The following is a 22,811-nucleotide window of genomic DNA, read 5'->3' on the forward strand; positions in this document are numbered from 1 at the left end:
ATACTGTTAAGCTTGTCTTGAAGGGTAGGAGTCACAGAGGTGTCATAGACATGACTGGTATTCTCACACAGGCTTTGTTCTTGAGCCTGTAGCTCTGTGTCAGAAGCGTGGGTTGCTTTGAGGTCAAAATCCTCCAGTGCCACACATTCAAAACATCTGCTAGCTTCGTGCTCCTCCTCAATGTAACAGGCTGGTCACTTAGGTTCATGACCTTTGCAGGTAGCCACCTGGCAGTGCTCATTGAGGCCACAGTTCTCCCTACCATGATGTTTTTCCTGTGTGCGATTTCGACGGCTCCACCAGGATGCCACTTCCTACTGAGGAGCATTACCAGGAAGCTTGCCCCACACTATATGCTCATGCATCGGCATTAGTGTCACAGCACCAGCGAAAATCTGGAATTTCGTTACCTTTCCATCTTGTCATGCCTGAGAGCATGCTTGATGCTCAGCTCACCAGAGGACTCTGCCTTGGTCGTCCCACGCCAGTAGGTGGGGTCTCCTTTAAACTGATGTAGCAGGTATTTGATTACATTGATGCCTATTATCATCTGGTCACGTTGGCCTGATACGATTAATGTAGACATGCTTACTTCATGTCCATAGACCGACAGCTTCAGCTGACAGATGCACTTGGGCTTTACTTGCACACTGCCACAACCCACCACAACAATGTCAGTAATCGTTTGACTGGCTAATATGCAACTAACAATAGACTCACCAATCGGATTCCCTAGCTCTCCCTGCATATCACATTGCTGGTCTACGCTGTCATTGTTATTGGCATCAGGTATGGAAGAGTAAGACTTGGCTACAGGAATTACATCATCTGTATCTAAACCATCATTAAAGCCTAATTGTTTAATCTGCCCCGTGTTTGTGTCATGTGCAAGCAACAAACCTCTACCCCTCCCCTCTACTGGCACTTGGAGTGAAATCCATTGTAACTCAAACACAGTCAACACAAATAACTGTTATAAACCAGAAAGATGACATCAGTAGCAATAAATAATAAGACAGTAAGAACAATGATAATGACAAAAGTAAAATTATTATTATTTTTTTTTTAGTGTCTAACTGTCCTTGGATTCTTCCTGTCCACAGCACGATATGCCTACTTGCTCATATCTTGACCTCGATCAGCAGCGACTGATCTAGAGAATCTGGGTCACGGCACCAGTTGTAACAGAACCAGAAACTAGTTGATCTGCATTGTAACACAGGGAGGCACACACCAGGCACAAAGTTCTGTGGCACTTTATTCTCCTTTTTTTAAAAAACAGAAAAGGCATAGGGCGTCACTCAATTGTTTACACTGGCTACTCTCCACATTCAGCTAAGAGGGCAAATTTAACTGTCACTCAATTCGGTTCCACCAATAGCATTCCACAGTAAGGCAGTAAAGAAATAGTATTGGCATATATTATCAATTCTTGACCACTTAACTCCACACTTTATCCCAGATAACAGTCAAATAAAATACAGTAAAATAAATAATAATAATAATAACAGAGCAGGCATACCTTTTTTTTTTTAAACAGAAAAGGCACAGTGCGCCACTCAATTGTTCACACTGGCTTCTCTCCACATTCTATCAAATAGACACAGACTTATATGAACTGCAGAATATAATACAAATTACATTACACAGCAATTTGTTAATACCCAAGGTACACAATCAAACTGAGGCTAACATATCCATGAAAGCTCATATAAAACCAACACTGAAACATTATTTACACTCAAACACTCGTACAGACGTGGCTAGCGCGGCTAATCCAAAACTAGCAAGCTAGACAAATAACTTGATTTCAGATCGCATTTAACAAGCCACTTAGCCGAGAACAGAGAATAAACTGACATGTTCATAAGCACACCACATCTAAGTATACATCACCACATGGTGTTTATTCATAAAATATAACTAATACTTAGAATGAGGGAGAGAGCACTTGTAAACATGGCTTACCACCTCTGAGGGCAAATTTAAGTGCAACACAAGTCCAGCGGAGCAGCGCAAAAAGATGCCCCCAGGTAAACAAACTCATATGTCATGTATGCCTTAGAAACATATATAGTAGGAACTATTTACAAGTGGAACGGATTTTGAGGAAAGTTCACCGCTACATGAAAAAATACAAATATCAGAGAAATAAAATTATATTTGTTACAGTGGCATGACCAATCTGAGGTTTAATTTAATTTATTTTGCTAGTGAAGAAGGCTAATTCTGGATTCAATTATTTTAAAAAGAGTGCTATGAAGGTTTGTTGCAATGATGTTGGAGAAATAGGAGGCTGAAGACCTGGAACAATGACCATAAACTGGAACAATGACTTTCTAAATGCCATGGTGAAGACCTTATTTTAGGTGGAGTGAGTAGGTGAGGCAGATCCGCTACCTGCCACCTGCAGAACACACCCACACAGACAGACAGGGAGACATAGACAAGACAAAAAGGAAAAAAGGCAACCAACACACTAGAAAGAAGGGAAGGGCAGGCCTCTGATCCTAACACTGACAACCACTGCTGAGCAGTGATGGAGTAGTGATGGATATGGAGTAAGACTGGCCAAGAAGAGGGTTAGGGATAAGGTGAGGTAGTAAGGTTGACAGGGACCAGATTATTAACATTCAGTGTGTGTCTGTGTTTCCAGCAGGGAACTCTGTTATTAGTAGCAGTGGGAAAAACCTAAACAGGTGAAACACTACTATGATTTTGTAACTGAAGATGTTTACTGATGTGGATAGCATTTGGGCCCTTAATCTACTTCTGCTCTACTGGAGAAGAACACATCCCATGTTCCAACATGAATCTGATCTGATGCTGCTACTGTGTGTGTGTGTGTGTGTGTGTGTGTGTGTATATGCACACGAAGCGCACTGCTTTCAAAATGAATGGGAAACAAATAAGAGCAGTATTGTGAATTAAGCTTCTATTTTTCAGTGTGTACATGAAATTCAGACTGAGGCTGCCACAGATTTAGGAAGTGGCAATCAGTGGCTCCAGTCTATATATACACCAGTTGCTACTTAAGTTACACTGCTAGGTTGTGTGTGTGTGTCTGTTGGTGTGTGTGTGTGTGTGTGTGTGTGTGTGTTTGCGTAAGTGTGTTTGGGGGGTGTGGGGCAGTACATACTGACAAAACCTTGCTTAAAAAGAGGCTGTTCAAAGTTAGATTGATGTATAGGACTGATGTTGGTTATTTGGTGTATCTGGTACAGTCAGTGGTGTGGTGCACCTCAGGGACCAGATATCAGACCAGATTATGTGGTTTGTGAGGCTTCAGAGGCTAAATCTTTTTGGGTCGTGTGAAGCAATTACCTGCTCTTGAATATGGCCAAGACCAAGGAAATGCTAATAAGTGGAAAAAATGAACTAGGTATATGGCAAATCCCACTTACATTCTTGGAGGTGGAGGAAGGATATACCGTACATGTGACAACGTCCAGCTTGCTTACAGACCAGGTTGTCCATATTAAGGGATAGAGCAGACGTTTTGTGGATAGTTCAATATTCATTTCTGCTCTCTCTCTCTCTCTCTTTTATTTAAAACAATAAATAGATCACCTTTAAAATGCTATGATGACACACATTATTGAACAATACCGAATCAGTAACCCTAATGTACTAAATGTAATGCGTGTGGTGGATATCTAAATTGGAATCTGATCACATGTCAAAATTGCTGAGATTCGATGAGATAATCCTATGCAGAACACAAAGAGTTAAAAATCAGACTCCATGTGCGGTTTTAGCAGTCAGATACATCTTCGCCCGCCACTGACCACGCTCGCGCGCGCACACACGCGCAAATGCACTAAGTACGGAAGGCCTAAGGCTTTGCGTAGTTTCGTACACTTGAAGGACAAAAACTGTGTCCCTTGTCCACACGTGGGAGCGCATGTGAGATGGTCATGTGCGTTGAACACAACAACAACAACAAAGCCCTTCAGCCAATCAGATTGCTCCACTCGCTCTCAGCGCTGATTCACCCTCTTCTGCTGCAGTCGGCGTTATTTGAGCGGACACCACATGAGGTCTTGCATGGTGAACATGCTAGAGGTTGCGATCGGAGCTCCTGAGATGTCAAGGAAAAGAGACGCTGAGCCCGGAGCACCACCCGAGTACGCCCCGGAGAAGAAGAGGGCCTGCTGGGGAATTCTGACCAGCCAAGGTCGGTAAACTGTTGTGCTGTGGTAAAAAGCACGGGCTGTTTGTGCTGCTGGGATTCAGAACCAGACCTTGAAGCTGCGAGGGCTGTGCAATAATATGTCGAGTGTTGGGAAGGTTGCTTTCAAAATGTGATATAATACATAGTAGTAGCTCGTTAATATGATTTGGAAGTACAAAGTTACTGAACAACATTCCAGTCTGTGTGGCGTAATGCGTTACTGATTACAGGACTGCTGCGTTACTTTCACCAAAATAACCAACGTTTTATATTACAGTTACGTTACTGTCTATAATAATAACATTATGTAGCATAGCCTCTGTATTGTTATTATGTGTTAAATAGGGGTCTCACAAATTACTTTTAGGTCTGTCATGTTTACTGCCAGAACGTGATCTGTCACACACCTTACAGCAGCCGTAAATCACCTCTTGTTATCAGTACATTTTCCCCCTTCATAAACATACACAGAGCTTTTTATAAAAAAAGAAAGAACAATAATAAGCATAAAAAAGCAACATAAACTGTACCTTTAAAACATCTGCATGTGACTTATGAATGCTGCCTTTGAAATAACAGCAAAGCAAGGCATATTAACACAAGCAGCATAAACTGTACCTTTAAAACATCTGCATGTGACTTATGAACACTCCTTTTGAAACATAGCAGGCAATTATGAATACTACCCAAGCCCAAGAGTCAATGACTGTTATAGTCTCTGAAGTCACAACTACAGGTCCAGTTTAACCACAGGCTTTCTGGTCCACTCTGACCTGCGTAGCTGCATGGACTGTTGCATCATTTGGATGTGTCTCCTACCATCTCCTCTGCATGGCACGGGACTTCTGTTAGATTGTCACTATCATGTCCTTCATCTTTTTGTGCCCTTGCTCCTGTTCCCTGCTTGTTTAGCCTGTTCTCCAGCCTTGGGTCATCCTCTCTGACCACCTGTGGTTGCCATGGCTCTGCGGTTTTCAGCAGATGCCTCCTGTTTCTGCTAAAGACATCACCATTCTCTGTCATGACATTGTATGACCTGGGAGCAACCTGTTGCAGAACAACGGCTCTTCTGTCCCACGACCCAGGTCCTTCCATGCGAACTACATCCTTGTCCTGTAGTGGCTTTAGAGCAACGGCTGTGCGATCATGAGATACCTTTTGAATCTGTTGTAGTCTTCTCTCACAGTATTGCTATGCGCTGCCTTTTTTAATAGTCTTTTCACAATCTGTACTCCTTTCTCAGCCGTTGGCTTGCAGATAAAGAGGACTGGAAGTTACATGATTGAACTCATACTCTGACACAAACACCTGAAACTCATGACTGGCAGGGACCATTGTCAGAAACCAGAGTTAGTGGGATGCCCTGCCTGGAAAAGATTGCCTACAGCTGATTTATTACAGCTCTTGATGTGATGCTGGGTAATAGATATGTATGGGGATAATTTGAATAGTAATCTGTTACTAGCAGATAGTCTTTACCATCATGGTGAAATATGTCAGTTCCTACCTTCTCCCAAGGCTGTGATGGGAGCTCTGTAGTAATGAGGGGTTCCTTTGTTTGTTTGTAATGATGCTCCTGACATGTAGCACACTCACTGACCAGCTGGTCAATATCAGAGTTCATATTTGGCCAGTAAAGGGCCTCACATGCTCTCCTTTTTGACTTTTCTGCACCCAGGTGCCCTTCGTGTATCCTGGTGAGCATCTCACTACGCATTGATGTGGGCACGACAATCCTGTCACATTTAAGCAGAAGTCTGTCCACCACAGAGAGCTCTGTCTGAATGTGATAATATTGTTAACATGACCCCTTCTTCCATCCCTCTCTAAGATTTACATCACCTTCTGCAGAATGGGGTTCTTTGCTGTTTCTGTGGCTATCTTCGACAGCTGTTCTTTTGGGGCCGGCAATGCTGCATAATCTTAGGAAGTCCATCAATGTAAATATGACATTTTTCACAGCCAAAAGGCAAACCAAGGCATTCCTTTTCTATTTGTGCATATCTGCACTCTTTATCTGTCATTGAGCGTGATGCATACGCTACTGGATGCCACGCCCCCTCATCCTCCTGGAGGAGGACAGCCCCTAGACCATCTTTTGAGGCGTCTGTAGAAACTTTTGTTTTCTTTTCAGGACAGAAAAACTTAAGTAGGGGTTCACTTGCTAGAGCACTTAACAGTTCCTTCCATTCTGCGTCATGTTCATTTGCCCACTGGAACTGTGTCTCATGATGTAATAGCTTTCTCAGATTAGCAGTTTTCACAGTTAAATTTGGCACAAATTTCCCTAGATAGTTCAGCATTCCAAGGGCCCTCTGCACCCCTTTTCTGTCTTTTGGCTTCTCCATGTCATGTATAGCTTTTACTTTTACCTCTTTTGGTTGAACTCCAGGCGTGGTGATCTTGTCTCCAAGAGATTTCACTGACACTGAACTGACATTTTTCTCTGTTTAATTTGAGTCTACACTCCTGTATCCTCTTGAGTGTCTTCTCCAGTCTGGTGTCATGCTCTTCCTTTGTGGCACCCCACACAACCAGATCATCCACATACACCCGCACACCGTCCAGCCCCTCAATGATTTGTTCCATTGCACGGTGGAAGATTTCAGGGGCAGAACTAATTCCAAAGGGCAAATGTTGGTATGAGTACCTGCCAAATGGAGTATTAAAGGTGCACAGCTTGGCGCTCTCCTCATCAATCTTTAGTTGCCAAAAACCATGTGAGGCATCCATCTTAGAAAAGTATTTTGCTCCAGTCATTTCACTAATTATTTCCTTCCTTTTTGGTATCTGATAGTGTTCTCTTTTAATGTTTGCATTAAGGTCCTTCGGGTCCATGCAAACACAGAGTTTGCCATTTTTCTTTGAGTTAACACAGACCATAGAATTTACCCAGTCAGTGGGCTCTTCTACCCTCTTTATGACAGCCAGGCTCTCCCTGCGGTCTAATTCTGCCTTCAGTCTGTCACAGAGAGCTACCGGGACTCTTCTGGGTGTGTGGATCACAGGCTGCGCATCCTCTCTCAGTTTGATGGAGTATGTGAAGGGCAGCGCTCCGTCTGCAGTCGTAAGGCATCACATTCTGTGGCTCTGCACGCCCTCCCGTGTCCTTTTTGGTTATGATGTCCACCGACATGTTCTCCAATCCCAGCGTGCTCGTACCCATTGACATTGTACTCGTGCCCATTGCTGCGGTGTTACTCTGTCCAAAAGTTTTTGCGTGCATGGCAGAAAGTTCACTCACGTGACAAAGTTTCACGGCACCTTCCAACATGAGATTACTGTTGCTCAGCATCTTTTCTCTCACCCGCTTGTCATTTATACCAAACACGACTTGATCACGTATCATTGAGTCCTCAAGTTCTCCAAAGTTACGTGTTTGTGCTTTGGTCTTCAAGTCAGTTAAAAAAGCACCGAAGGACTCACCCTGTTTCTGCATACGAGAGCGAAAACCATATCTCTCATAGACTTCATTTTTCCGGGGTGTGCAGTAGTCATCGAAAAGTCCCAGCACCGTGTCCAGATCATCTTTTTTATCATCCAACAGGAACGTATTATACACCTCAATAGCCTGCGGGCCAGCCACTGTCAGCAACAAAGCCACATTACGTTCTCCTGAATTAGACGAGGCCCCAATTGCCGTGAGGTAGAGAAGAAAACGTTGCTTGAAGGACCGCCAATTTTCATCCACATTCCCATCCAGCTGTAGATTAGCGGGCGGCTTTATCCCCTCCATCGTCGTAGCGTGTCCTTATCGTGAGTTAATAATTCCTGGTACCATGTATTGTTATTATGTGCTAAATAAGAGTCTCACAAATGACTTTTAGGTCTGTCATGTTTACTGCCAGAACGTGATCTGTCACACACCTTACAGCAGCCGTAAATCACCCTTGGCCCCGCCTTCCTTTACAACAATTACTGTTATCAGTACAGCCTCAGCACTGGTCTCTATGACAACGTTGTCTTATCTTATGATGCTTTTGACAGGGATTTCGCTGACTAGCTTTATCAGGCTTGTTTTGACCGTTTCGACCTGAGGCATTTATTTACGCTTCAAGCCTATTTTTTCAACAATAGGTGCATAAACGTGAGGTTTATGCACAAAAACAAGGCACTGAATAAATACATTTATCTACATTTTGCAATATGCAGAGTAGAGTGTGCTGCTCTCTGCACAGAGACAGCTGCATACACACTCTTTTGCACTAAGTTTGCTGAAAGCTGGAGCTATAGCGATGGCCCCCATTTTCCTTCATGCTGTGGTGGACTAAGTAGATTGTTAAATTTGGAGTTTTGTATTCCAAAATGCAAATGTTATTTTGGAACATTAGTGTTATATAGGGGTGTTTGTAATGCCCGATGCCTGTAAAACATCCTGGTTTTTGTTTCTGGTTTATAGGTTTAACCATTGGTGATGTGGATGGCAACATTACCCTTTTTGACACCAGCTGTCAAGTCGGTGATAATTGAGAGTTCTTGACTCATCTCTTGAATACTAGTAGATGACTTATATAGTGATTTACTGATGAATGCCAGAAATTAGTCAGAATGTGAGTCACAAAATTAATATATTACTGTAATGCCTTAGCCCCCAATACTGCATGTGTCTGACATTTGTTTCTGGTGCAGGGCACTCTTGACAACCTGATTCCACCCTTGACTGTTGCCTTGTATAAGGAATTCAATGTAAAGAGACACTACCAGACAAAACATGCTAACACATACGTCCAGGGAGCAACTGTGCTGAAAAGGTGAAGCACCTTGAAGCTGCCTTTGCTTCACAACAGCGGAAAGTTGGCAAAGTTAGTGGGATTATTACCGATGGTAATGCCTGCCATGGCTGGTGGATTATCTACATTGATCTGTGACAGTTAGCGAGAAAGGAGGCAATGCCATTAAACTCGACATCAAATGGCATTCATAAAACCTAATTTCTGAGTGTCATGAATTTGAAATAGAAAGATCTGCTGTGCAAGCTTTTTCAAATGGATCATTTCTGATCAGCATCCTGATGTATTACATTTTTGAATAAGGTAACTGTTGGTGTTATATACCTGTAGATGTGACACAAAGATTACTTTCTGAACAGTCTTGTGTTAAACACAAGAGCATGTTTCATATATGTTGAACCTAAATGTTAACAGACAACATTTCATTACCCAAGTCATGTTTAAAATGAACCTGAAGTAAAAATATCAGTTTATGGAAAATGTAGGTATTCCAGACATCTTATTTGGGCTTTGGGCTTATTGATGGACGTTGTTGGAATATCTGGACTGTTTCCTGTCTTCGGCTTGCATTGGACAAGCTACAGTTGACTGCTTACTGGAAACTCCCTTGTTGACAGCAGCACATCACAGCCTTCAGAAGTGTAGCCTTGTTTTTGTTAATTCATTCTGTGTATTTGTATGTCTGAACACAGTTTGGAAGTACTGCCACTTGTCCACTGGGGACTGTTGGATTTGGCTTGTGTTTGTGCGTGCTTGGTTTCCCATGGTTGGTGCCGGTTTTGGCCAGATTTTATATATATATATATATATATATATATATATATATATATATATATATATATATATATATATATATATATATATATATATATATATTCGTCCTTTACAAGGAAAAAAATTTCCACCTTCTGTACAGCCTCAAGAATACATACATACATCAAACTAGACAGAATACATCAAACACAAACTCAAGGCACATTACAATTTGGATCTTCTATTCAGTTCTGTTATGGCAGAGGGGGCAAGACTCCTGCTGAACTTCACTTTTTTCCATGACAGTGACCTGTAACGGCGACCAGATGGGAGGCGTACAAAGTGTGGATAGAGGGGGTGAATGGGGTTAAGCGCTATGGCGTGTGTTTTGCGTGCAGTGCTGTGCTGTTGAGGTCTTGGAGGTTGGAGGTTGGCAGGCCAATGATCTTGGAGGCCTTGTGTGTGATTTGTGTAAGTCTATTCTTTGTGGGGGCATATTTAGAAGCAGGGGGAGCAGTAGAAGAGGATGGGTTGAACTATGCTTTTGTAGAGTAGCAGTGGAAGGTGGGCAGCGACGGAAAGTGCTTTCAGTTTGTGGATGACAGAGAGTCTTTGTTGGCAGCACTGGATGTCATGGATGTCAGTGGTGTGTTGTACCAAACTCAGTTTATTGTCCAGGGTGAATTGAAAATATTTAAAGCTCTCTACCATTTCGACTACAACAAGATTTATTATGAAACTTTATGTTACAAGAGACCATTGAGGAATTGTCCTCATTTACAATGGTGCTCAGATGTATAACAATGCTTGTAAACAAAACAGCTAACAATAAAAACAGAAAAGAATGATAGCTTAAATACAGGATAACAAACATATTATGGAGTAAATAATAAATGTAATGAATAAATACAATGAAGTATTTATAATAAATTAACTACAAGAGTAATTAAAAAATAAAATTACATTCTAGTTAAAAAACACTTACAACAAGATCTGAAATAAGGCCTTTGAAAAGCTGCTGTGTGATGGCAAAGAGTTCAAGTGAGGTAGGGTGGAAGCTTCTGTATTAAAGCATTGTAAATTAATCAAAAACAATGCTGGTCCTGCCTCACAGTTGAAGATGGCCAGCCAATCTTTTGGTAAAGAAGACAGAGGTGAGTGCTGGGTCACCGCACTGGATCATGTTTGCCACTCACCTTAAGGGTGAGTGGTGTCCATTGTCCATATGGTATCCACTCAGCCACAGTATCTTATGTAATACTATACCCGGGGGATTGCCAAAGACAAAAATGTTCAAATCACAAATAACTGTCTCTCTGTGTGTTTGTGTCCAGGGTCCTGGGCAGATCGCTCCCCTCTCCATGAAGCAGCGTCTCAGGGTCGACTGCTTGCCATGCGCACTCTGCTGGCACAGGTAAATGAAAACCTGCATACCTGATTCCACTCCTGTAATCAGAGCACAACACAGAGAGAGAGAGGGGTGTTTCCTGTCTAGGGAAGAGAGAGGTCAGAAACAGAGAGTGTGACTGTACTGACTTTACTGTGGCTATGATAACATACAGGTAGAGGGCCATGTACATACTCATAGAACTGGAGTTACACCAACTACATGAGCAACACACACTAATTTCTCAGTTGTTGGCTGCGAGAACCAACACAAAAGCTTTCATCTATTCCCACCATCCAAAGAAGTTAAGACCCAGTGGAATAACTTGAAGGGAATGTCTCCACAAACAACTAGGGAACTCTTAGGCTAACAGTTATTTTGTTTTGTGTGTGCTAATCATTTTATGTCTCACTCCTTTGGGGAGCAATACTAAGCTAAGGCTTCACAGGAAAACTGAAGCTCAAGGATGGATCAATACTGGCATCAAACGTTGAATTTTTGAAATTTTTTATGTTGCTTTACTGTTTATTTCGCTAGTTAGCCAGTTGAATTTGGCATTAGCACACTCTCGAGCAGTGCTGGCTTTTTGTGTAGTCTCACATAACCAGACCTAATGTTATCTCCATACTTACACTGCAACACAGACTCAGCGGGTTTTGACGTCACAGGAAAGCCCCCTCTGTTGTGTGCCATGGCGGTATGTGTGTCTGTTAGATTAGATTAGATCAGATAAAACTTTATTAATCTCACAATGGAGACATTCACTCTTACAGAAGCTCTTCAGAACACATGTGGGGGGGATGCAAGCAGCAAATGGAGGTGCAAATAAAAACAATAAGGGTGCAAATAAGAACAATGGGAAGAACAAGAACAATAAAGGTGCAAATGTAAAAAGAAAAAGAAAATAAGGTATCCTATGTACAGTTAGTTTAAGAAAAGAAAAGCACACACGTATATAGTGGCTACCACAGAGTCATAAAAAGTGCTAAGCATGGGTCTGCACACTCCGAAGGACCTCACTCTCCTCAGGAGGTGGAGGCAACTCTGGCCCCTCTTGTCTGTGTTGTGGGACCAGTCCAGTTTATTGTTAAGGTGAACACCCAGGTACTTGAAACTGTCCACTTTCTCAATGTCCTCCCCCTGGATGTTCACTGGTGAGTGCGTAAGTGTCCTACTTCTGAAGTCAACCACCATCTCCTTTATCTTACTGGTGTTCAAGCACAGATTTTTGCGCTTTTTGGGCCTGTAGGCAAACTGCAGCGGGTCCAGGGCTCACCATGGAGTGGAGGTGGCTGAGGAGGAGCCTCTCCATGGTCTTCATGAGGTGGGAGGTCAGGGGGACGGGTCTGTGGTGCTGGGAACAGTCCGTGTAGGTGTGGAGGAGCAGGGGTCAGGTGAAGGTAGTCTGGTAAGGAGGGAAGTGCCTGCTTGGCTGGAGACGTGTGAAAAGGGGGGGAGCAGGAAGGGGGGCAGAGGGGGTGGGGGAAGAATCAAATCTGTTGAAGTAACAATTTAATTCATCTGCCCAGCACTGGCGTTGTTCTTGGCCCCCCTGATCCTCCATTGTAGCTCGCGCTGGACTCTGTTCTGCTCCTCTCTGTCCCCAGAGTTAGAAGCCCTTTTGTTCTGGTTCAGGGCAGGGGTATTTGTTGGAAATGCACCGTACCCTCCGAGTTGGCACAGTGCTGTCCACACAGAAGTTGATGTAGTCTGTAATGCAGTGTGTGAGGCCGTCAATGTCATCTCCATAAGAGCAGCAGCATGATCCAGTCTGTGGTCTGGAAACAGTCCCTCAGTCTCTCATTAGATTCAAGATTCAAGATTCTTTATTGTCATTGAGCATGACATGTCAATGAAATTTCCTCAGTCCACACTTTCACAGTCCTCTTCTGTGCAGGTTCCTTTCGCACCCTGGGTGTGTATTGGGGGAGCAGATGAACAAGGTTGTGATCAGACCGCCCAAGGTGGGGGAGGGGGCGGAGGTGGAAGCGCCCTTCACATTCGCATACAGCAGATCCAGTGTCTTATTGTCCCTGGAATGACACTTAACATAATGTGTGAATGTTGGGAGAGAGATGTGGAAGGAGGAATGTACACACAAAACACAGCTATTTAATGTTACAGAACTCTTTTAAAGGAATCAACGTTTTGGGTAAATAACTCAAAATTTATAGCAGATGATACTATTTGAACACTATTTTTTAAAAGTAATAAAGACGTTCTTTTGGCTCTATCTGCTCTATCCAAATTCTTTTAAGTTTTGGGTTTGAGTTTGAATTTGAATTTGAAAAAAATGTAAATTTTATCCCTAAAGAACACTGGTCTTACTGAAATCTGTAATATTCCTATCAAACACACTGTAACCTATGTAGGAATTAAAATTTCTAAAAATCCCAAAGAAGTTATGGATAGCAATCTCCTCACTGTTATCGAAGGAATGAAATAAAAATGTAATTGCTTATTATAATAATCAGTATATGGTAGTTTTGCCATGCAAAGGGAGAGGGATGTCAAGAGCTTTATGTACATTCTCCTCATTATTTATCACCCTCATATATTTTTAAAGATCCCGATTTTAAAACGTATTTTACTACTACACATAAAGTGAAGCTAAAAAATTGCAATTTGGAAAAATTAGATAGATAGATAGATAGATAGATAGATAGATAGATAGATAGATAGATAGATATACTTTATTTATCCCAAGCTGGGAAATTGCAGTGCAGCAGCAGCATGTGGTTCTGTTCGGACCACTCAACAAAGTTGTCTATCAGTGTCCTGTACTCCCCCCCCTCTCCCTCTTTTATACACCCGACAACAGCTGAGTCATCAGAGAACTTCTGCAGGTGACATGACTCAGAGTTGTACTTAAAGTCAGTGGTGCATAAGGTGAAGAGGAAGGGAGAAAGCACAGTCCCCTGTGGAGCTCCTGTATCACTGACCACCACATCAGACAGCCCGCTGCCCAGACGGACAAACTGTGGCCGGCCTGTCAAGTAGTCAGTAATCCAGGAGATCACTGCGTCGTTAACACGCATCCCCCGCAGCTTCTCACCCAATTGCAGAGGTGTAATGGTGTTGAAGGCACTGGAGAAATTAAAGAATGTGATTCTTACAGTACCTCCTCCACCATCCAGATGCATATGGGCTTGTTGCAGCAGGTAAATGACAGCGTCATCAACTCCTAAATGGGGCTGATAGGCAAACTGCAGGGGGTCCAGGAATGTCTTCACCTGTGGACTCAGCTGGGCTAGGACCAGTCTCTCCAGGACTTTCATCACATGGGATGTGAGGGCGACTGGTCTGTAGTCAGCTGTGTCAGATGGCCTCGGCTTCTTGGGGACTGGAACCAGGCAGGACGTCTTCCACAGCTTCGGGACTTTCTCCTGACTCAGGCTCAGGTTGAACAGATGTTCCAGTACAGGAGACAGCTGGCTAGCACAGGTCTTCAGGATCCTGGGTGTGATGCCATCGGGGCCTGCTGCCTTTCGCTGATTGAGTCTTTCCAGCTGCCTCTTTACCTGGCCTGAAGTCACTGTTGGGTTGTTAATGCTGGTGTCCTCAGTGGGGGAAGGGGAGGAAGAGGAGAAGGAGGGGGAGCAGATGGAGAGGTGTTGTGCAGGAGAATGCTGGGGGGTGGTGCTAGCCATTTGGGACAGTGTGGGTGTGTGGGAGGCAGGGGGCGTCTGAGAGGTGGCCTGTTAAAAAACAGGTTAAACTGGTTTGCTCTGTCCAGGCTCCCTGATGTCTGCCTGTCCTTCCCCTTCATCCCTGTGATGTGCTTCATTCCTGTCCGCACATCTCTCACACTGTTCTGTTGGAGTTTGGCTTCCAGCTTCCTGCTGTAGTCGTCCTTGCATGTCCTCAGCATATCTCGGAGTCTGTGCTGCACTCTCCTCTGCTCCTCTCTGTCTCCAGACCTGAAAGCCCTCTTCTTCTCATTCAGAAGTGCCTTCAGATCGCTGAAGACTTTTCAGATTTACTCCAGTTGTTCAGCAGACCCTAAAGGTTTTTTTGTTATTCTTCTGTCCTTTCCGTACATTTTGTTATTTGCTGGGGGGTGGTGCTAGCCTGGTGTGGGTGGGGGGGTGGTGTGGACAATGTTCATCGATGACAACAGAGGAGGATGTGTCAATAAAAGTCTGTATCACAACACTGGAGGATTTCCGCGCAATGATAAACCGGGCTGTGGTGGAGACGTTTTTTCGTGTCCCTAAAGTGAACTGGAAGACCCAGCCAAAGCCTGCAGGACCAAATGGGCAACTTTTGATTGAGTAAGTAGCTTACACACATGTATAGATTGTTTATTTGCCTTGGTTTTGTTTGCCAGAAGTTTATCATTGCACGGAAATCTTCCAGTGTTGTGATACAGACATTTATCGACACATCCAGACGCGTATCTCCTGGCTGCAAATCCCACTCTGAGCAACAGAGGCATTCCTTCTCTGTTGTCATCGATGAACATTGTCCACAAGAACACCACCAGTTACCGTCTACTCGTGGACGCGCAGCCGTTTGTTGTTTGGCCAGCTGTTCCTCTCTCTGCCTCCGCGTCCTCCTTTCACAAGCTCCTCGTCCGTGTACTCTGGCTCAAAACGGTAAGGACGTCCATCGTAAACAAAGTCATCATCCACCACCTCAGAGTTGGAAAAATATTCATCCGTTTTGTGAAAAATAACAGTCGCTAACTACAGCTAAACTAGCCGACCGCCGCAGAGCTAGCCGTGTTGTGGCTGGTTGCTCGCAGCGTGCGGCGCTCGAAAATGACGTCATCCACGTCAGAAGTAGTTGTCTAGAGACACTGGATGTTGATAACATGCCACCACGGGCTCAGAGGGGAATAGCACCAGCATATCATAACAAAATATTGAAATATGAACGAGTTTCGCCGCAGATTATGCGTTTATAGAGGCTATGCACGGGTGCCCCGATTACTCGCATTATAAGGATATACATCTGATGCAATTAGAAGGTCGTTTGTAACTTAACCATTGCTGTCTCTGTGCTATGATGCACTCTAAATGCTGACTGGAAATCCTCAAATAAGCTATTGTTATGTAGAAATTCACACAGCTGATTAACAACTGCTTTTTTGAGAGTTTTAGAGAGAAAGGGAAGGTTAGATATAGGTCTATTGTCGGCAAGAACCACTGGATCAGGAGTAGGCTTTTTAAAAAGAGGTTTCATTACACTACTTTTAAGTACTGCGTTACATAGCCTGATGTTAAAGACAGGTTAATCATATCAAATAAAGAAGAGTCATCTTGAATGGGGTCTAAAATACAGGTTGATGATTTTGATGAAGAAATTGTTGAAATTAGTTGGTGAAGGTCACCAGGAGAAAATCGTTCTAAATATATGACAGGTTTAATAGCTATTTCTATGGTTTCTGCATTTGAAGATAAATTGGTACCTACTGAGGGCAGGAGGTGATGAATTTTGTCTCTAATAGGAAGAATTTTATCATTAAGAAGCCCATGAAGTCTTTACGACTGAGGGCAAGGGAAATACATGGTTCATTGGAATTGTGACTCTCTGTCAGCCTGGCTACAGTGCTAAAGAGAAACCTGGGATTATTCTTATGTTCCTCCATTTTCCTGAGTGAATTGTAATAGGCTGCTCTGGCACCACGGAGGGCTTTCCTGTATGTTTAAGACTGTCTTGCCAATCAAAACGAAACTCATCCAAATTAATGGAACGCCATTTCCTTTCAAGTTTATGCAATGTTTGCTCTAATTTGTGGGTTTGGGGGGTATACCATGAAGCTAACCTCCTCTGTTTTATTATCTTCTTTTTTAGAGGGTCAATAGAGTCAAGTGTCATATGCAATGAACCTGTAGCACTATCAACCAGATGATCAATTTGGGAGGGACTAAAGTTAGCATTGGAATCCTCTGTCATATTGAGACATGGCATTGAATTTATATCTGATATATATAACAGTATATGTATATATATATAGGTCTGCTGATGGGATCACATCCTTATCCTTAAATTTAGCTACATCACTATCAGATAGGCATCTGGTGTAGAACTTTTTGCCTAATGGTGGTTGTTCCTAAATTCAAAAGTAATGAATGATGTTCTGATAAAATAGGATTCTGTGAAGAGCCTATTAAGTGTTCAATTTCAATGCCATATCTCAGGACAAGGTTGAGGTTAGGTCCAAGCACACTCTGACAGAAGTCAACTGAGTCTAATAATGAGATCAATGTTGTACTAAGGCACATTATCATTTTCCACATGAATATAAAAATCAACTACAGTGATCACTTGTTTTAAGGACTAAGCCTAAACTTTGAGAATTCAGATATAAATTCAGAATAAGGACCAGGAGCACAGTACACTATAAAAAATAAAGTGATCTGTACTGTCTACCATAGGGGAGAAGCTAGAACAGGTTGTGTCTGTGAATGCAAGGGGTCTGCAGTGATGCTTCCTGCCTGTTTCCTCAGTCAGTGTTTCCTCAGTCCTAAGTCCTGAATGGAAGGCATGTTAGCGCATGTTGAAGTCCACCATAGGTCCATGGAGTGGATCCCAGAAACCTGAAAGTTTCAACGGTGGAAACAATGTTGTTGAGAATGGTGATGGGGGCAGTGTTGAGGGGCTCCTCTCGAAGTCCACTATTTCCACACTTTTGAGCGTGTTCAGCTCCAGGTTGTTATGACTATATGAGAGGACTAGTTGTTTGACCTCCCATCTGTATACAGACTCGTTACCATCTTGGGTGAGGCTGATGGCTGTTGTGTTGTCTTCAAACTTCAGAAGTTTAACAGATGGGTCTCCTAAGGTCCAGTCGTTGGTGTAGAGAGAGAAGAGGAGGGGGAGGACACATATCCTTGGGGGGCTCTAGTGCTGATGGTCCAGGTGCTGGATGTGATTTTCCCCAGCCTCACCTGCTGCTTCCTGTCTGTTCGGAAGTTTGTTGTCCGCTGACAGGTGGAGGCTAGCACAGTGAGCTGGATGATTTTTGAAATACAAGAGAGTGCAGCACTAAGATGGCTATACACCGACTTCATGATACTGAATCTTACTCCAACCTGAGTTGAAAAATTTGCCAGCCCTACATGGAGTTTGGCACGATGTTCTTCTCGTACAAGAGCAAACCCAAACACAGAAATTTAAATCTGGGAAATATGCCCATACACCAGTCACCATCATTTACTCAGAATTCATTCAAACCAGAAAGACTGATACAAACAAGGCTTCTTAAACAACTGAAGACATAATGCTGTATGCTTTCATTTTTAGGGATATCACGCCAACATTGTCACCATTGACCATGTGACCCCTCTCCATGAAGCCTGCCTGTCAGGACATGTAGCCTGTGTCAGAGCATTAATAAATGCTGGAGCTAATGTAAGTATTCCTCTTATCGGCACCATTATTTTAAGTTCACCACGTGTCCACCCTAACACACATTAGCCATTATACAGCTATTGACAGTGTCATTTGCATTTGTACACCAATATGTTTTGTGTGTGTGTGTGTTAGTTGATGTACTAACTGTACTGTACTGCTCACATGTATGTCTGTGTCTAGGTCAATGCTGCTTCCATCGATGGTGTCACTCCTCTGTACAACTGTTGTGCCTCTGGAAGTGTCGGTTGTATGGAACTGCTACTGCAGAAGGGAGCACACACACACACGCCACACACACACTTCCCCTCAGCTCTACACGAAGCCTGCAAGAGAGGTGAATACTGTACTCAGAGCAGGGACCTTGTACACAGTGTATCACTGCCAGCTCATTATCCATATAGTTGGATTAATCTGTGTGTTTGTCCAGGTGTCCATCTATCTCAAACACCACATCACCAGATTTTGGTAGAATTTGACTGAATAACTCACCTCTGCACGGTGGTATTTTCATCATGAAACTGATCAGCTAAAGGCTGCTACAACATTTACAGCATAGGTCAGGTTGTAATATTTAAAAGGATAAGTGTGTTGCATTTAGTGACATCTAGCAATGAGGTTGCAGTTTGCAACCAACTGAATACCCCTTGTCTCACCCTCCCTTTCCCAGCATGTAGGAGAACCTAGGCTGGTGGTATTTAGTGGCCACTAAAAATGCAAAAAAACATAAAAGACTCTCTCAAGTAGCCTGTTCAGGCTACTGTAGAACAGTGTTGGGTAAGTTACTCTTAAGATATAATATAGTACATATTAATTGTTACTGTCATTTTAAAGTCATAAGTTACTTTACATAATACCTTATGGTTGCTTTTGACAGGGATTTCGCTGGCAAATATTTATCAGACGTGTTTTTCCAACTCTCACACAACAGATGCGCTCTCTCTCTGCAGCCGTCTGCACCGGCCCAGCTCAGATGTGTCTGTGGTGAAACTACAGCCAAAGTGTTTATCTACACTTCAAGTCTATTTTTCGACAATCTGTGCATAAACGTACATTTTGCAGCAGAGTTTGCTGCTCTCTGGACATAGACAGTCACATACACACATGCTTACAGACATACTCACAGCTATAGTGATGACCCACATTTCCCATCATGCCATGCTGGACTGAGTAGTTTGTTAAGTTTGCTGTTTTATATTCCAAAATGCAAACCTTTTTTAACCATTACTGGGGTACCCGGTACATTTCTTGACACCAGCTGTATAGACTGATGATAATGTCAAATTATTTTGGTATTTTTCTGGAACAGGTAAATTAGATGATAGTTGTTCATTGCTCAATTGCTAGTGGTAAAGAGTTATGTGACATGGTAACAGGAATAATATTAGAATTTTCGTTCACAGTGTGTTATATTACATAATAACTGGTAAAAGGTAATTCATTACTTCAATGCATTGCTTTTGTACATCCAACATTGCTGTAGAAATATAGGGGAGCAATTTGGCGCATTCTGTAAATATAAAGAGCTCATTCTAAGATTACAAAAATACAATGATTCTTATTTTCAGGTAATTATACACTCATGGAAATATACTTCTGAAAATTAAATTCCATTTCTTCCAGTACACCCACTTAAATCCTACACACAAAGGTCCTGGTGTAAACACTGTTTATACCAGCAAATGTACTCTATAGTTACACTTCAATCTAAACATATTACTTTGGAAGTTATGAATGTTTTATCATTGTGTGTGTGTGTGTGTGTGTGTGTGCAGGCAATAACCAGTGTGTAGAGTTCCTGTTGTCTCATGGAGCAGACCCAGACTATGATGTGTCCCACTTGGGCTCTCCTCTCTACATGAGCTGTCTACATCGACACACAGCCTGCTCAAAGATTCTGCTGCACAAAGGTGTGTCTCATTTACTGCAGCTTTCTACCATTTCAACTTGTAGCGCACCTGTATTACCTCCTGTACAGGGAGCAGGTGCTTGCAGTTTTATACAAGCTGCCATTGTTTTGGCAAGTTTGGTCAGAATGTTGTATAAAAAAATACAATGTATGTATAATTCCTTACGGATGATAATAATCTGGTAGTCTTCCTGACCATCAGAAATCATCCCTGGATTGTACTCAGTCTATTGCAGATTACTGCATAGATTCCAATGCTCTAATTCGTTTGGATTGTGCTCCCTTAAAATTGAAATATGTTTTTTTGTGACCCCTCATCACAGGTTATGGCCTTCGTGTGTTTTTAGAGGCCTGATGAGGTGAAAGTAGTCAGTATTTAACAGGAAGTTTGTCTTCTTATGACAGGATTATCCCTATTGTTAGTCCTGGCCCCTAATTTTGGAACCACTACTGTTCCTCTGTGAAAGTGATGTTTTCATTATATTCTTCTGAACTCTGTGCAGAGTGCAATTCTGCTCTGATCCATGGCATATAACGCTGTGTTCTTTTATATTTTATCTACAATATGACTACATTTATATTTATTACATTTTCCTCTCTTCCTACCCTGTCCTCTTCTCTCCCATTGACCTTGTCCACTCTAGGAGCCAATGTTAATGCAGGCAGAGGAGGTGACAGTCCTCTGCATGCAGCTGTCAGGCAGGACAGTGCTGATCAGGTGTCAGTATTACTGGATTATGGAGCTGATATCAACGTCAGAGACTGTAACAATCAGCGACCTGTGGAGCTAGCGCCTCCTGGTGGAAAAACACAACAGCTGCTACTAACATTTGAAGGTACTGCAATATGGAGGTAATGTGGTGACAACCAATACTGATGCATAGAGTGACTCGAAATTCAAGCTGAGATGTATCACAATACTTCTACTACTACTACTACTAATAATAATAATAATAATAAGGAAATCACTTTGTTTCTCTCTAGTTTCTCCAAGGAGTCTCTGCCAGTTGTGTCGTATCCAGATCAGGAATCTGATTGGTCGATCCAGACTAAAGCTGCTCCCCGTCCTTCCTCTCCCTTCACTTCTCACTAACTATCTAGAACACAAATAGGATGATGGGCACACATGCAGCGTGACAGTGATTCAGATGCAATTTCTTTTAAGTTCTTACATTTGAATGTGCCGAGCCCCTTATTAATCACATTTTATGTTCAAATATCACCATGGTTTACACTGTATGGTTGAATATGTCTACTGCAACATCACTAAATTAAAGTACACTCAAGAGTTAAACACTACTCTACTGGCATAATGGCACATGTCTCTGATTTTATACGTTTATTCAATGGTGCTTTATTTTTTTATTTATTTTTTTGTCTGACCGATAATGACAGCTGATCCAGACTTTGGACTCATTTTAACCACAATATGTAATTTTGCGAATATTGGAATTTATTTTCCATTGGTAAGTGCTTGTCTTCATGTGTTTATGTATAGGTAAATACCAATAGATGATCCATGACATTACATCAGTAACCTGTCCAACACACTCTCATCAGTTAGCATGAAAAAGGTTACAAAAGTTTGCTAAAAGTGCATATGGGGCTAGTAGACCGTTCAGTTGACTGCATTTAAGATTACACTGTGTATTTTGTCAACATTGACAAAAGTTGATTTATTTAGGGTTACATTGTGTGAATATTAATTTATGGTTGATTGCACACACAGACATACATTTAGCTAGTAGTCCAGGAAGATTCTGAGTTCAAGACAAAGGGTCTGTGAAGCAGCCTAAACCCCATTTGTTAGTTAGGTAGTGGTGAGGCGTTTGTCTATGGAATTGCGACATTTTGAATGACGTCTGAGAGGTGATGCTGTGAGGTATGAGTAAGTGTTATGATCCAAACCCTCCCTATGCAGTGATCAAATTGTGTTGGAATTTACAACACAGAGATTTACAAAGACAAACTAAACTAACTCTAAAATAATTTATTATTGTAGTGTTTTGTTACTGTCATTCCGCCCTCCAGACTGCCTGAGTACTCTCCATTATTTTAGATTCAATTGTGTGTAGAATTCAGTTGTCATTACCTGCTTGGCCTTTCCTTTCCTCCATAGTATTCACGGGGGAGTTTTATCTTTGCATTTCTAAATGATGTTGGCTTTACAGCAAGGAGCCACAGTCTTTACAATAATTGACACCGCCGTCACCTAACCAACAACCAGACAGAGCTCGCTTTTCCATACGCTTTAAAAGCTGCTGTAATATGCGCGAGTCCGTGAGCGAACCCTTTTACACATAAGCCATGTTGGGAACTGAGGGACACAATTTTAATATTTACAGTTGTGATGTTAAGAAATATACTGAATTTTTTAGAGAATAATTAACATATCAGGCTACATTCTTGCTTGTCAGAACTCAGTGATTTATTTCCGCGACAGGCGTGTACCTCTCAGATAGGCAGAGCTACTGCGAGGGGGTGCTGCTACGCTGGAAC

The 22,811-nt window shown here is 42.4% G+C and overlaps 1 protein-coding gene across 1 annotated transcript; it reads left to right on the forward strand.

Annotated features, from left to right (window-relative positions):
* Positions 1–4,015: 4,015 nt before the first annotated feature.
* LOC121627765 (ankyrin repeat and SOCS box protein 5-like) lies at positions 4,016–21,603 on the forward strand. Its single transcript, XM_041966820.1, has 7 exons — positions 4,016–4,177; positions 10,992–11,071; positions 18,296–18,403; positions 18,587–18,740; positions 20,179–20,313; positions 20,957–21,148; positions 21,297–21,603. The coding sequence occupies exons 1-7, from the start codon at positions 4,036–4,038 to the stop codon at positions 21,422–21,424; spliced, it is 939 nt and encodes a 312-aa protein (XP_041822754.1). The 5' UTR covers positions 4,016–4,035; the 3' UTR covers positions 21,425–21,603.
* Positions 21,604–22,811: the final 1,208 nt, after the last annotated feature.

Source organism: Chelmon rostratus, chromosome 3 (assembly GCF_017976325.1).
Source record: "Chelmon rostratus isolate fCheRos1 chromosome 3, fCheRos1.pri, whole genome shotgun sequence".
Taxonomy (NCBI): Eukaryota; Metazoa; Chordata; class Actinopteri; order Chaetodontiformes; family Chaetodontidae; genus Chelmon; species Chelmon rostratus.